We start from the raw sequence: 15,943 nt of genomic DNA on the forward strand, positions 1-15,943 counted from the left end.
CCCCAGGAGCCTGTGGTCTGGGAAACCTGTGTCAGGGTAGATGTTCCAGGTGGGACCCATCCGGAGTCCACTGCTGCGTCCCCTTGGGGCCACACTGGGTCCTGCTGGCTGTGGGCCACTGGGCACCCTGAGAGCAGCAGGAGAGGACATAGGCCTCCAGCACACACACTGGCTCTCGCTCAGACCCTCGCCGGCTGCGTCATCTCGGCAAATGACTGTGGTTTTCCTATGCTCCAGTTTCCTCCTCTGGACGAGGGGCAGAATAAATTTGCCCGACGGGTCTAAGCATTTCACAGTGCGTGGTCTCACGACAGCTGGATTCCTGCCGGGCACAAGCCAGGCACCCGGCCTCCTCTCTCTACCCATCTTCTCCCTGCAGAGTGTCTCATCAGAGAATGGTCGGGTGACAGGTGACTCAGAGCCACAGTCTCCAGGGCAGCAGAGACAGCACCCCGCCCCATGTGGGAAGCCCCAGCTCAGACGGGACCAGTGGCGCCCAGGGACCCCCAAGGGTTACCTTTTGGAGCCAGGTCCCCGCCCTGACTTCCCGTGAGTTTCTCTGTGGCTCGAGTTCTGTGGGAGCCCTCGTGGCTAATCCTTGGCGCCAAGAAATGTTTGGACGGGGTCCTGCGATTGCTCACCGGGAAATTACATCTGTCATTCCTGGTTCTCTGAGTCCTGCTTAGGACTCACAGGCTGCCCAAAGAAGCAAGAAGGATGACATCACCCACAGGCCCCGAGCTGTCCTTGGTAGATGCTGGTGTGACACCAGGTCACAGGACAGGGGCTGGTTCCCCTGCTCAGACCTGCTGCAAAACACAGGCCGGCCGCAGGCCTGTGCAGATGTTTCTGTGTGTCCTAAAATATCGTCACTGTTTAAGTTCCACTGGCACGTGAAAGCCAGGCGTGTTCTCTATAGGGTGGCCAGTGGCTCTCAGCTCACACTGCCTTGCTTCTGAGCTGCTCATCACGCCACATTTTGAGTCCCTTTTCAGCCGACTCCTGATCTCCCAAATGCCACCACCTTGCTTGTCGCCTGCCCTCAGGCCTGGGCTTGGCCAGCCGTGCCCTCCGGCTGCAGACCGGACCCTGAGGATAATCCCACTCTCCCTCCCTGCCCTCCCCTTCACTGCAACTCAAAGGCTTTCCAGCCGCTCACAGCCATCTGTCTCCTAGGAAATCTCCCTTCCACCCCACAGCTGGGCATTTGCCCATCAGCCATTGACTAAGCAGGTCCTTCTGGAATTTTCTCCCCGGGGAGACCTGTTTCACTGTCTCCAGGCTGAGCAGGGCAGAGGGAGGGCCACGACCAGCAGACCAGATCCAGAAACGCAGGCTCCGCCCAGAATCAGTCACTAGGTCGAGCCCACAGTCCTGGGCTCACCATCCATCATGGGGTCCCCCTGGAGGCAGTGGGGCAGCCGCAGGGTCACCCAGCCTGGCCCGAACCCCTTTTACGGATGGACTTCTTAGTAAGTAGGTTGCTGCTCTAAAGATACAGAGAGGCAGAACTGCTACTTCTCTGCCCCGAGGCCTGCTGCAGGGATGAGGAGATAACGTGGTCCGGGAAGACTGGGAAAGTGGTCCTGGGCTCTCAGCACCGAAGAAGGCAGGTGATTCCAGGGCCCGATCCGAGGCTGAGGCGAGAGCCAGGGGTGGGAAGGCTTCCCTGAAGGCCCTTCTCTCGGCTCCTTCTGAGAGCCTCTCAACCGCCTGGAACCCTGGGGGTCATCCTCTGGTCCTTCCGACAGAAGGCAGAGCGAAAATGGGGAAAACCCTGGGCTGGACACAGGACACCTGGGCTCCAATCTCACTTCTCAGGATGTGCACTCTCTCCCTGAGCACTCACTGAACACCTCATCTGGACCTGACAGTGAGGGAGACCACTGAGTGTCGTGTCTACACTGGGACCTTCGGGGAGAAAGAAGAGACATGATTAGTAGTTACGCTGTGTAAACCAGGCCTTTTCCTGGCACACAGGGCCATGTGTTCTGGGCCCGGAAAGCTCATTCTGACCTGCTTCCTGCCCTGAGGCTGACGCACTGTGGGCAGAAAGGCAGGTGAGGGGCTGGCTTGAGGAGTGATGTGTGGGGAAGGGTGGCTTTGACGGCAGAAGTGAGCTTCCAGGGGCAGCGAGGAGGCCTGGCCGCAGGAGCACACGGGCTGGGGGGCGGGGCAGCGTCGTGAGCACAGGGCTGGGTTTCCCAGTTGGTGGGGTGCGCGGTGAGGGGAGCTGCACATTTCTGGCAGGGGAAGTGCGCAAGGGGTGAGGGGCGTGCTACGCGCCCTCGGGATGCGTCAGTGCCCTGGCGGCGGTTCCATGTGGGTAAGAGCTGAGGCTGAGGCCTCGGACTGGGGAGGGGGGCTTACAGGCTTAGGAGTTCAGATTTGATTCTGCAGGAACAGGGGTCCTAGAAGCACTGACTTAAGAACGAGGATAACGCGATGAAGCTGCTTCATCAGGTGCTTTGTCTTCCTGGACTCAGTATCCTCGTCTGGAAAATGGTGCCTCACCACCACTGAACCTGAGAACCGCCAAGCACAACTGGGAAACACTCTGCAAAAAGGCAAAAGCACGATGCAGAAGGCTGCCCTGTCCCGCATGCGCAGCCCAAACCCAGTGCGGGGTGCAGAACATAACGTAACGCAACAAGGTGTAAATTTGGTATCAGGTTGGTCCCCCGCCTTGTGAGCAATTTGAGGTGGCTGTGCACTCAAGGGGCCGCCCTTCTCGTCCTCAGGGCGCGCTTCTGCTCCCCTCACACCTGCTGCTCTCCTGGTCTGCTGGGGAACAAGGCTGCTCTGGGCGACGGGGCGCCAGGTCGTGTGTGAGAACCAGGGGCCAGAGGCCAGGGAAACTGTACGGACCCCACTCACACACACACACGTCTACACTATCCTCCTCTCATTCCGCCAGCACAGCAGGCAAAATCCTGCCTCAGGACCTTGGTACCTTCTCTCTTCCCTGCCAGCTAGGCGTCCGCCCATGCTTGGCCCTCTCCTTTCCTCCAGGTTTTTACTAAAATGCCTCTGTAGCAAGAGGCCTTTCTTCAACTCCCTATTTAGGCTTCATCCCTTTTCATGTTTTTCTCCTAATCATTTACCAGCACCTAAGTATACTCGGTATATTATTCACTTATTTCGCTTATGGTCTGTCTCCTCCACCACGATTTAAATGCCACGAAGGCAGGGATTCCCGTCTGTTTTGGCATCTGCTGTAACAAGTGCCCGGGAGAGGGTAGCAAGCAGTCCTAAGTACCAGTTGAATAAACGAATGTCTCCTTTCTGTTTGGGGCATAGGGTATCTAAACGAACTGGGGTCTGAAGTCATGAAATCCACACGAAGGCTACACTTTCATTTTCTTTTATTTGTGGCACTAAAAGACCAACAGTAGAGACAGTGAGAGCGATTGGCTGGATGCCCTGGCCGCCCTGGGGAAGGTGAGTGGCATTCATCAGACAACGCAGAGCAGTTTCCGTCCTACGTGACGCCCGGCTCTGAAATCGTGAAACGTTCGAAGGATCCCGCCATATCTGTTGCTTCATTAAGACAGAAATTTAATTTCAGGAATTCCTCTTGATTTCTAGTCATCTCGTAAAGAGCTTTTCCTACAGCCGTAGTTGACCTCTGAGATAAATACCAGAGACTGGGTGCTGTGCGCTATGAGAAGGCTGCCACGTGACCCACAGCGGCCATTCACTTGCCGGGCACAAGCATGGAGACCAAACCCGCACTGTGAAACACCAGCACGATTTTGATCTGATCCAGACCCGGCATCCACGCTTCTGCCCCGCGGAGGATTTCTAAGGCTCCTAGGGCAGCCTCCGGGCTCCGTGCTCAGCCCTCGGTCGGGGAGGGCTGCGCTACATCACAGCCTGCCGGGGGACAGCATTCCAAGTGGGCACTGCCATCCCCTCCAACGTCCTTCTGATCTCAGCCAACACCCCAGGAGAACTCAGACCTGCCATGTTCATACGTCACGTTTGATTGTTATTCTGGGCGATCATGGTTGATTTTTAATAGCTTAGCTGGACAGACCGTGGTCTGCCACCCTCCATGAGGTTTTCACCCCAAATGTTTGAGGAATAAGGATCCAATACTTTCATTACTCAGTGAAGTCACCTTTGAAAAGGCCTCCCAACTCTTTTTTCTTACATCAAGTAGCATATGACATTCAGATTGTTTCAATTGATTTATATATTTTCCCTAGAATTCAGAAAGATTTTCAACAACTAAATGGTTTTAACCATCTACATGTGGTAAGTCTCCAAGGTCCAAAATCGGTCTAAGGCATGATTCTTTCCACTTTGTCTATCGATGTAATTAAGTGTGTTGGGCTCCAGCGTTTATAGTCTCATTAACCTGCCAACAAGAACAGTTTATTGGCAACTTTAAATATTCAGAGGCAAATACATTTCCTTGGCACAAGCCGCGTGGCAGAGTGGCATCCCCGTCCCTTTGAACCGTGATATAGACTGAAAGTCAACGGGGCGAGTTTTGGCCTGGAGACCAGGAAGCCACCAGACCCCTATATCCCTTGCCGGGTGGCGCTCGTGAGTGGAGAGCATCCTGCAGGGGGGTTTCTGCCACGATCGCATCTTGTTGCTGATTCACACGAGCAAGGGCACCTGCAGTGAAGAAAGAACCACAGTTACTCAGGGCGTGAGGCGGAGCCCAGGGTGCAGGTATCTGGGCGCTGAGGACCTGTGTGCCAACCCCTCCCTGCAATATTCCTTTCCCAACGCAATGAGTGTTTACGCTGTACCCATCAAACGTTTAGCCCCAAGGAGAAAACTCTCAGAAACACAAACAACATGCCTGAATGCTTTCAGTGACTGGCTACAGCCTTCAGGAAAAAACATCGGGAACTGCTGGAGGGTCTAAGATGTGTCTGCAGGTCCCTGAGCTTCTCCCAGAGCCGTCAGCCAGCCCCAGCCCCCGCCTTCTCTGAGCTCCCTCCCAGTCTCTGAGTCTGTTAGGGGTCCGTTCCTCTTCTGGGCTGGTCTCTGCATGTGGGGTTTCTCCTTCGGGGATGCCCCTTTCCTGCTGGAAAACGAGGACTCCTTCTTCAAGAAGCGTTCACACCATCTCTTGGCCGAAGGCATTCCTGCTTCCAGTCCTGGGCGGGCAGATCCGATCGCCCCCTCGCCCGCCGTGGTCTCCCAGCAGCTGTGTCTGTCACTGCTGGTGTGGGGACTCTGGGGCTGGAACCACGGCATCCATCCCCACCCCGTCCCCGGGCGCAGGACTTGCTGGGTGCCAGTGAGTGGGGGCGGCTCCAAGGGGCGACTGCAAACCCACACGTTCCCAGCCCACTCGACGCGTGAGCTCACCCTGCCACTCTGAGCCCAGCCCTGCACGCTCCTGGGATGCCCAAGTGCAGAAAATGTGACGGCCGAATCTTGAAGGAAACAGTTCCATGCCTCTGAAGGCCAAGGTGAACAGCATTTTTAAGAAAAGCGACAGATTCACGTGAAACCATGTGAAAGGAGCACTGGGTTTCTCACCGTGGTTCCACCGAGCTCAGCACATTCGAACTGGAACGGCGCTGGGAGCTGGGCATCTCGTCCTACTTCTCAGTGCGTTATCAGAGCGAACATCCAAGGACCCAAGCAGATTTCTCATAACGCCAACAACACACACCACCTGGAATATTTCCTGTGCGCTTACAGCGTGTCAGGTACCATTTCGAGCCCTCCATGAGTCTCATCTCATTAAAACTTCAGCTCAACTCAATCACTGAGGCGTTATTGCCGTTGTTATCACTGTGGGTGCTGCCTCCAATATAAAGATGGGAGAACCGGGGTGTAGAGTGCTCTCTCGGCCTGGACCAAATACTAGTAAATAGCGGTCCCCAGCGGGCTCATCTGAGAAGAGAACATGGCCCCAGGCCACGACCACGACTGCAGGGTTCCACCCGCTCGTTTCTTACGAGCACACCCGCCCATCAGTGTCTCCTTGGCTGTAGCGGCGTCCACACCAGCTGAGAAACGAAACGGGATGAGATGTGGAGTTTGGGGGCGTGGAGGGAGGAGACTGGACCTGCTGATTTGGATGGAGCCCATGGGACACACACGGTGGACGTCAGGGAGGGCACTGAAGATTCGTGTCCGATGCACAGGGCAGCTTAGGATGGGGGTGGGATTGGGGGCCAGCGGTCTGGACGGTGAAGGGTCCGCCCGGGAGAGTGAGGAGATTTGGAAGACAAGGGGTCTTGGGACTCTCTCCAGGGCCGCATGCAGCCTTGGGCAGAGGAGACTCAGAACGTGGCCAGGGGGGCAGGGGAAACGTGCAGCGCGCTTGCCGAGCCGCGGGGAGTGCGCGTCCACAAGGATGCACGTGGTGACAGCAAACGGTGCAACAGGAACCAGCGGGCCCCAAGGGTGGGAAACACAGATGAGCTTATGTTTGAACATTATGTTAGTTACGTTTTCAATGGGTTTTTCTTCAAACCCTAGACACCTTGAGAAGTGAGCCACCTCTAACTTCAAAACAAAGATTTTAATTGTCAGTTTGGAAAAGCAAAATCAGTTTGCTACAGAATGTCCAAGACACGGGGAGAAGAGTGTGTGTGTTGGGCCGAGAAGAACAGATTGAGCCTGTTATTGGAAAATGCAGCCAGTATCCTGTTAACAGTACGTTTATCCCATTTCCTGACCTCTGAAAAGGGTCAGGAGAATAAAGGGCGCTATTCTTGCATCCAAGGGTACTAGCAGCATTGTGACCTTGACGAGGGCGGTTCTGAGAGCGGCCAGGAGGAGGCCGGTGGGGGATGGGTGCTGGGGAAATGGAGCAGCACAAGTGGGCAGGACATCTGGAAGCTACAGTGAAGGGAAGCAGAGCTAGGCAGTGGTGGGGTCGGGTCCATGGGAGGGGGAGGGATTTTTAAAAGGTATCTTTACTGTTATTGTTTTAACAAATTAATTGATACATGATAAACTGCACACATTTAAAGTGTAAAACTTGATATGTTTTGACATATATTTATTTATTTTTTGGTCTGGCTTTATTTTTGGCCTGGCTTCTTTCACTCAGCAGAATTATTTTGCCATTCATCGATGTTGTTGCGTGTACATTCCTTTCATTGCTGGGTAGTAATTCATTGTATGGATACACTGACTCTGCATCTGGGCTGGGCGAGTCTCAGGCAGCGGGTGCCCCCTCCTTCCCCGGTAAATGGGGATGATGGGATTTGCACTACAGACCCACCCGGTGAGGCTCGAGGTATACCTCGTTGCGTTGTCACCAGCACCACCATCACTTCGTCTCATCCCAGCACCAGCGTCCTGGTGGCCGGGATGAGATGACAACTGAACGGAGGTTTGGGGGTGAGGCAGGAGACATCCTGCACGCCTTGGTCACCTAAAGCCTGGCCCGACTGGGAGAAGCCACTTTCAGAAGGCGGTTCCAAGTTGCTAAGGTAAACTTCCCAGGACACAGAGGGGTAGTAGGTGGGACTGTGACCCAGTGAGGGGAGCTACAGGGCAGGCGAGTGAAGGAAGCAGGGGCTGGACATCACCTGCTCTCCTGGCAGTGAGCCTGCTTCACTCTAGCCTGCGTGTCGCTGGTGCAGAAGACCCGGGCTGGGGGCTATTTGAATCCCTGGCTGGTTGAGACCTAGAAGGTGCTCTCATCACCACTAATAGCAACAACGATGGCTGCATGCAGATTGTAAAAGTTCTCAGTAAACTAAGAAAATATCTAGGAAGGAAAAGGAGAACTCCTAAACTTTGGTGTCAAGAAGGGAACTGAAGAAGGACAGCCTTAAAAAGCTCTGACTTGGACAATTCAACAAAGACAGCTTGGTGATGGAATTGGCCACAAGGTAGCATAAACCACACTGATGGCCATTAGTGTCAACCCAAGCTTAAAGCCACACTGGTAAGGGACCAGTGGACCTGCCCCGGGATGGGTGTGACCAAATTCAGGTGGGCAAGGAGGACAGAGGGCACCCCCCGGGGGAGGAGGGCGTGCTGCAAGGCGCAGCTTGGAAGAAAAACACTGGAAGGGTTCCTGGCATCCCAAAGGTTTCAAGCTTCCTGAAAGATTCTTTCTTATTTTGGTTGGACAAGAAGAAAATCAATGAAGGGACAAAGCTTGCAGTTTGAGGCCAAGTCAGAAAGCTGTAAAAATATCCAAGTTTAATTCTGTTTCCCCACCTGCCAAGGAAGATGATGTTTATATGGAAAAAGGTAAAATGAACAGTGGTGACAGAGGGCTGGTGTCCAGGGGAAGGAAAGAAGTTGTCAGGGAGCGACAGGATTCTCTGTTTCAGGTCCCTTTTTTCCACCCAGACAGATGAGTTCCTGGGGGGGGGCGGCGGCTAACGGACTCCCAGGGGACCCAGCCATGCAGCTGTCAGCCAGCTTTGCAGAACGGGAGTGGGACCGTTGGCAGAAGACTGGAGATGTCCGGAACTTACCTTATTCTGCAAAGGAAAAGAAGGTGGTTTCTTACAGTGTGAAGTGGATTCTTGGCAAGTTTATCACGCTTATGAAATAGACGAGTTCTGAGCACGGGGACCCCAAGTTGCACTCGGCCACTGGTCTGGAGAGCCAGGCAATATGGTGGCAAAGAATGGGCGCCCTCTCTCCCTTCCCCCAAAAGATAGTTACTGAGCACCCACTCTGTGTCTGGGGCTGTGCAAGGCGCTGGGACCTGCCGGAGCTCACGGTGTGGCAGGAGGGCAAAGCCCACACAGGAGTTACACAGATCACTGCTGAAATTGGGCTGAGATGTGGTTATGGGGGAAAAGGAGGTGATGCTCTGTTGGGGAACCTCCTCCAGCCTGGGGGCTGGGGGAGACTTTCTGGGGGCTTGAGGTTAATCCAGGAACATGCAGGACGACTGGGGATTAGCTGGTAACACTAGGAGGTGAAACGTTTTCCTTCCAGGAATAGGGAACTGCACCCATGAGGGCCCTGAGGGGTCACTGCAGTGGTGACAGGCATCCCTGGTTTCCACCTGCAGGAAAAACAGGTCACATGGAAGGTCTGTATAGGCAGGATGGTCACAGGCAGCAAAGACAGAAATAACCCGTCTGTGCCTCTGAACTCCCCCAACTTCACTGAAACACATCAAAGGTCTACACTGTGCGTTGCCGAGCCCAGCATGGCCTAGAGTCGCTGCTGCAGCTCTTTTCTGTCCTGGCTCAGGGGCTCCCTGGGCTTTGATGGCGATGGTGTCACGTGTCTAATCACTTCTCACAGGGTCTCCTGCCAAGGCCAAGCGCCGGGACACACGTGTGATCTGAATCAGTTAATTCCTGTGGTGGGAAAACGTACACCTGGGAGGGCCCAGCCGCGGCGTGCCCACCATGGGGCTTAATGAGGCATTTCCCAGAGGCGTCCGCCCGTGCCGGGCTGACGCGGAGTCTGGCTGGGCAGCGGCACTGACCTAGTTACGGCCAGGACGAGGCCCTCAGGACATCTGTGCCCCCCTTTCCCATCTGTGGAATGGAAGCTGCAGACTTTCAGTCCAGGAAGGTCTGGACACAGGAGATGCTTGCTCTCTGCCCTCCTCGGAGCGAAGCTAGGACACATGAGGAAAAGGTCTTGGGGCTTTCACCAGGTCTCTAACTCTGTGAGATGTCCCTAAGGCCAAGGACAAACCCCCAATCCCTTCTTCCTCTCCTGGCTGAGAGTCCCCAGGGGGCGCAGACAATGCTTCATTCATCTCTCCATCTCAAGCAGCTACCACAGTCCCTGGACCCTGGTGGGTTCTCAGGAAATGCTTGCGAAATGAATGGCCGGACGTGTGAATGTGTTAAATATAAACACGGATTAAAGGGCACTTGGTGTCCATTCCAGGCCCTCTGAAACAATGCATTTAACACAGACCGACAAAGGCTGTCCAACGCACACAGTTTCGCCATGAATAAGAATGCAGGATGGAGTGGAAGGCAGAAGCGGATTCTGGGGTCCGTTTGAGCCCTGCCCCCAGCAAGGGAGGGCAGTGTCCACTGCGGAAGGGGCAGCAGACAGAGCAGAGCTGAGGATGCTGTTATCTGGGGCTGGACGGAAGACACAGAGTGGGCAAAGTCTCTGACCACCGCAAACACAGAGGCGGGGCGTTCAATTCGCACTGTGGAGGGAGGCAAACAGACTTCCAATCGCCCTGAAAAGCGGCCAACTCACTTTTAAGGTGATGATTCCTCCTACATCAAATCGACCCTCTGGTCTTTAATCATAAGCAGCATCGTCACCGACGCAAAACGTGTGTGTTCAGGGAAGGGTGAGTAACTGTGCCCGCCTTAGCAGCGAGAGTCCCTCACCTCTGCCAGCTCTCCCGGGACAGCCGGACGCCCTGCTTCTCCTGGAGGAAGATGCCTGGAGGACTCACGCACTGCAGCCCCTCACGCCCCCCGGGAGAGCCGGGAACACCCCGCAGTCCGGGACGCTATCCTGGCTACACGCATCCCGGAGCGTCACTGAACACCAAGGATGAAGGGGCCTCTGCTCGTGTTGAGGATCCACAGACAGCGCAGCCCACACTGCTGGGATCCAGGAGTCCCACACTTCGCTCCCTTTCCTTGAGGTGATGCAGCTTTAAAAGCCCAAAAGGTGAAAGAAAGCTACAGAGGCAAAGCTCAAGCGACTCGAGGTGCAGACGCCGTAACACACCCCAAGCTGCATCTGCTGCGAAGCCACGGAGACATCCACGGCCAGGGCCCCGCAGACAAGGGCCGCCTAACGAGACTCCTCAGGGAAGGCACAGTTGGCCCTGGTCACCCGGATCGCACGTGTGTCCCCTGGTGTCACAGGTCTGCTGTTCCACACCAATAGGGAGGGCGAGGCAGTCGAAAACGAGGTCAGGTGCACACCTCCAGGTTCCAGGTGACGCTGGCCTGGCCGCACCTGGGTGTCCCTGATGGAGGCTGAGCTGAGGCTTCTGGGTGGAAGGTCCAGGTCCTGGCCTCCGAAGTCACGTGTCCTTCGGCAGGTTTTACGTGGCCCTGAGACGCAGAGTGTAAGCAGGGGGGAGGGGAGGGGGTCTGGGTCGCTGTGTAGAGCAGTGACACAGTCCTGTCGCTCAGCCCTTAGGCCTCTAGGTAAGATGTGGTGCATTGGGTAGACAAAGCGACAGGGTCTCCCAGGGCACCCTCATCGTGCTCACTCGGGCCCAGCTTACAGCCCAAGGGCATCGAAACCTCAGACGCGCCAGACTCACTGCCTCACCGTTGCCAGGATGGGTAACGCAGGTCCCAACACTTAGATTAATCCAAGAAACAGTCCAAACGTGGGCTTTTGACCTGCCATGTGAAGCTGCCGCCACAAAGCTGAGATCCGGATGAGCAACGGCCTGGCCTCAGCCCCCCGGACCTTTCCTGCAGGCACTGCCAGGGCCGCGCTGCCCGCTGTGTGGATACACACACACACACACACACACACACACACACACACACACACGTCTGTGGCCCGCCACCCACTGGCCAGCAGGTCCCGGCCCTTCCTACCACTGTCCTTGTGTTTCTCCCCACTTTCTTTCTTGGGGCACAAACAGCTTCCTCTGCTCCTTTGGACAGTTCCCAAACTTGTTTTTTAAAATTATTTTCTGGAAGGCATGGGCACACGTTCTAAGAGAGAGAAAGCCTGAGGTTCAAGGTTGCAGTGGTGGCCTCTCCCCCGTTGTGCAAGCCCAGGCAGGCTTTTCTCTCTGGGCCCCTGATCCACGTGACTCCTGCGAGGTGGACAGAGTAACAGCTATTTGAAATGACCCCAAACCAGCCAGTGAGATGATGTATACGAGAAATGAGTACAGCCTTCATATAATTACAGTCAGCATTACTCAAACTGCATCAAAAGCTCAAAGGACATGGATAATTATCTCAAACCTCAAAGTAAAGTGCCTTGATAAATACTAGAAAATTGCAGAGGAGTAGGCTCAAAGCCCTGAAAATCTGACTCAGCATGTAGATGTCCTGTGGTTCTCACTTTGAAACAGTGTTTTAGAGACTCAAAATCGTCCCCTCAGACCAGCCAGACCATCGAGGTTGATAACCGGCTGTGCTGCCTTGGATTCTCTGAGAACGACCGACACGTCCTTTCTTTTTCTTCTTTTTTTTTTAACTGAACTGTAGTTGATTTACAATACTGTGTTAGTTTCAGGAGTACAGCCAAGGGATTCCGTTAAATATGGATGCATGTATATCTATACTATACAGGTATTCTTTTTCAGGTTCTTTTCCACTACAGGTTATTACAAGATATTGAGTAGAGTTCCCTGGGCTATACAGTAGGTCCTTATTGATTATCTATTTAATATATGGTAGTGTGTAACTGTTAATACCAAATTCCTAATTTATCCTCCCCCAATCTTTCCCCTTTGGCACCATGAGTTTGTTTTCTATGTCAAGAGTCTGTTTCTGTTTCATAAATAAGTTCATTTGTATCATTTTTTTCAGATTCCACATATAGATGATATCATATGATGTTTGTCTTTCTCTGTCTGACTTACTTCACTCAGTATGGTAATCTCTAGGTCCATCCATGTTGCTGCAAATGGCATTATTTTGTTCTTTTTTATGGCCGAGTAATATTCCATTGTATATATGTACCACATCTTCTTTATCCATTCATCTGTCGATGGACATTTAGGTTGTTTCCATGTCCTGGCTATTGTAAGTAGTGCTGCAATGAACACTGGGGTGCACGTATCTTCTCAAATTAGAGTTTTCTCCAGATATGTGCCCAGGAGAGGGATTGCAGGATTACATGGTAACTCTATTTTTAGTTTTTTAAGGAACCTCCGTACTGTTCCCCATAGTGGCTGCACCAATTTACATTCCCACCTTCTCCAGCTTTCATTATTTGTAGACTTTTTGATGATGGCCGTTCTGACCGGAGGACAGGCACTTCCTTTCAATTGATATTGCAATGTGCTTGGAGGAAAGAGGTTGTCTCAGGGTTGAATTCCAGAGCTGTCTTCATCAGAATCCACATGGTCCATTTATTAGGACACTTATTTAGCCATGCACCCCAATTTCTTCACCTTTCCCTCATTCTATGTAATAAACGTTCTAAGTTCATAAATATATAAATTCTACAGAAATGAAAAAACAAGTAAAGAAAACCCAAAAGCCCTCCATAATTTTTAACTGCCCTCCCCTCGCCCCCCCATCCAGAGGAGAAAGTGCGAAACTGGCCGCCATCCAGTGCCACGTGGTTAAGCACACTTCCTTTTCCCAGCATCCTGAGGCTGGGCTGTGCTTTCCGTGATGAATTGCCCTCAGCATCCTCCCTACGTGATGTCTTGGGTCCCCGTCGGGGCCACAGCACACAGATTGATGCCTCTCCATCACACGGACACGCTCTGGGGCTGACCCGGGAGCCGTGGCCGTGGCCCCAGGAACGCTCCCAGTCAGTGGTGTTCAGACCGCTCCTGCCCAGGGTGGCACCGCTGGGCGTCCCGGCTTCAGCGAGGACTACCTTCTAGGCCCTAGGCTCCTGGGTGGGAAACCTCTTCAGCAAAGCCTGCCGCCCTCTGTGGAAGTGGCCCAGCAGTCTCGTGGGCCAGCTGCTCTCTTGCAGAGCAGTGCAGAGTGGCCATTCTGTGCCCAGACTGACCCCTGTCTGGGTCCAGCCCTATGTGAACAAGGGCAAGTTACTCCTGTTTTCTGAGCCTCATTCACTTTCTGTGTAAAATGAGGATAATCTTAGTACTGACCTCTTCAGGTACGTGTGAGAACTTAAGCTTAGGGTCTGGACATAATCTCTCAGAAAATAATACCTGTCACCACTTCCCTATTATTAGCCTGACTCCTCCACCCACTAGAAACAGGCAGGAAGAGAGGGTCAGTCCATGCACAGCATCATTCTGGAGTTAAAGGAGATCTCAAAATCCATCCGGCCCAAAGGCCCTTTCAATTTGGGAATCCTACTTTGGGCGCCACAAATTCCACTGCTTTCGGGGACTAGGTGGGCATAAGTGTACAGACCAGCGTGAGACCAGATAGAGGAGAAGCTGTAGAAAAACCAGAAGCGGGTGCTCTGCCCAAGAGACGCCACATGCAATAATGTTCAAAATGTATGCTGGCAAAAGAAAAATAAATTCCGAAAGAAAGAAGGAAAGAGAGAACGATGAACTAATTAACCAATCATGCTGTCGCCTGGACCCCGGCCGAAGGCCATGAGCGTGGTGCAGGCCCTTCAGGATGCGTCACAGGTGGCCGTCCTGGATCACAGGCAGCCGTGGGTGGTGGAACCGCGCTCAGGGGTTAGGAGTGCACTGGAGCCCTCGCTGCATCCCAGGAGCGAGTTTGGCATGACTTCCCACCACGCTGAGGGCGCGTCTGCGCAGGGGCATTCTTCTCCTGTCCTCTCACCCACGGGAGCGCGCACGCGCAGTCACGCATCCTCACCTTTCTCAACCGCGCGGCCCCTGTGCCTGAGCGGATGGCGTCCATCAAGGCCTGCCTGGCGTCCACCGGGTTGCTGAGGGGGCCCGAGCTGGACCTGGACGCCGTCCGGGATGCGGTGGGAGCCTGGGTGACTGGAGGGGATGGGGGCGATGGCGGCGGCAGGGCGGGTGGGGACTGGATCCCAAGGTCTTCTAGCCCTGGGGGTTCTGCCCCATGTGCAGACAGCATGGCATCGCGGAGGCTCTGGAGCTCCTCAGAGGCGGAGGACGTCACCTAGCAACGAGACGGTTAAATGACAGTGTCCCAAATGTCCTTTCCAAGAGGCGGCACAGGGTATCTGACCGTGCAGCCAGCCCAGGGGGCGTGTCTGCTTCCCATCCCTGGGCTTTCCTGGGGGCCGGGGGTGGTGGTGGCAGTGACTGATGGCAGGGAGGAGGGCTGTCAGTCTGGTCCTACTGAGACCCCTGCCCTCCTGCCTCATCGTGGCGTGTCTGGACAGACCCCAAGGCCACACACCAACGACCAACCAATGCGGATGACCCCTCCTCCAAACACGGAAGAGAAGGTGTCCGTTCCGCTTTTCCTTGGCTTCTGGCTCTGGAAGCTGGATGACCCTCTGTCCCCGAGCTCCAGTCCAGGTGGTCCTGCAGCTGTGCCAGACCAGCAACTCCATCCCTGAGTTGAGACGCTGCCGCCTCCCACTGCTGGGTGATCTAAGCCCTGAAGCCAGGCTCAGCGTCCCGGAATTTGGGGAAGTGCACAGAGCTACATATGCAGGGAGGACTTACTCGTCTGGGAGAGAGAGGGAGAGTTTCTGTGCAGGGGCGGCCCCTCAATGCCTCTCCTGCGGTTGGTCTGGTTACTCCGATGATGACTTAGCATCGCTTACACAATCGGGGGTTGCCCTGGCTGTTGCAGCATCCCCGGGATCACTGCGGGGGGGGCAGCTGTGGAGGCCCCTCTTACCTTCCTCAGGCTGCAGGTGCCGCTGTGCCCACGGATGGCTGCCAGCAGGGCTGAGCGCTCGCTGTCTGTCTCTGTGTAGGACGGTTTCTTCAGACCTCCCTCTGAGCCGGGTTCCGGAGTCTAGAATATTTATTAACGATGTCAACACATGTCACTCAGGAGATGGGGGAATGCTGACGGTAGGTAGTGCAGAGAAAAACCACAGTTATCAGTTCAGACCTACAGGGTCAGTTTCACAGTCTCTGTCTGTTAGAAGGTAAAATTATCAGGTTGAGATTCTGGATTGAGCTCACACTATACAAAAATCAAAGGTGATCTATGTGGGGTAGCACAGGATGATCGCCCCTGAATGTCCTATCCCTCCTGTTACCGGTCCTAGCTTTCCTGAGCAGATATGTGCCTTGAAGTCCTGCAGACCTGGATGAGGGGCCTGGGTCCCCACTAGCTGGCAGGGTGACCCCCAGTTTTCTCAAGGGCAAAATGGAGGACACAGTTCCCAATCATCCGTGTTGGTGTAGCTATTAAATAACATTTGCAGGATGATAAATGCCTACGTGGGGGCAGGTGTGATAAAACTGTCCCCAAGGTTACTGGAGAATGACAGCCCAGCACTGCTG

At 54.3% G+C, this 15,943-nt stretch overlaps 1 protein-coding gene across 8 annotated transcripts in view; it reads right to left on the reverse strand.

Moving 5' to 3' along the window:
• Positions 1–3,377: 3,377 nt before the first annotated feature.
• COBL (cordon-bleu WH2 repeat protein) overlaps positions 3,378–15,943 on the reverse strand; it is a 260,810-nt gene continuing 248,244 nt past the window's right edge. For 7 of the 8 annotated variants that reach the window (XM_079932335.1, XM_079932339.1, XM_079932333.1 and 4 more), the window contains 2 exons: positions 15,327–15,446; positions 14,149–14,633 (listed from right to left, as the gene is read on the reverse strand). In XM_079932335.1, coding sequence (XP_079788461.1) covers positions 14,217–14,633; positions 15,327–15,446 — 537 coding nt within the window. In that variant the 3' untranslated portion in view covers positions 14,149–14,216. Of the gene's footprint in view, positions 4,630–14,148; positions 14,634–15,326; positions 15,447–15,943 lie in introns of those variants that run through there. The other variant, XM_079932337.1, reaches the window with a different exon arrangement.

Source organism: Stenella coeruleoalba (genome assembly GCF_951394435.1).
Source record: "Stenella coeruleoalba genome assembly, chromosome: 9".
Classification (NCBI taxonomy): domain Eukaryota; kingdom Metazoa; phylum Chordata; class Mammalia; order Artiodactyla; family Delphinidae; genus Stenella; species Stenella coeruleoalba.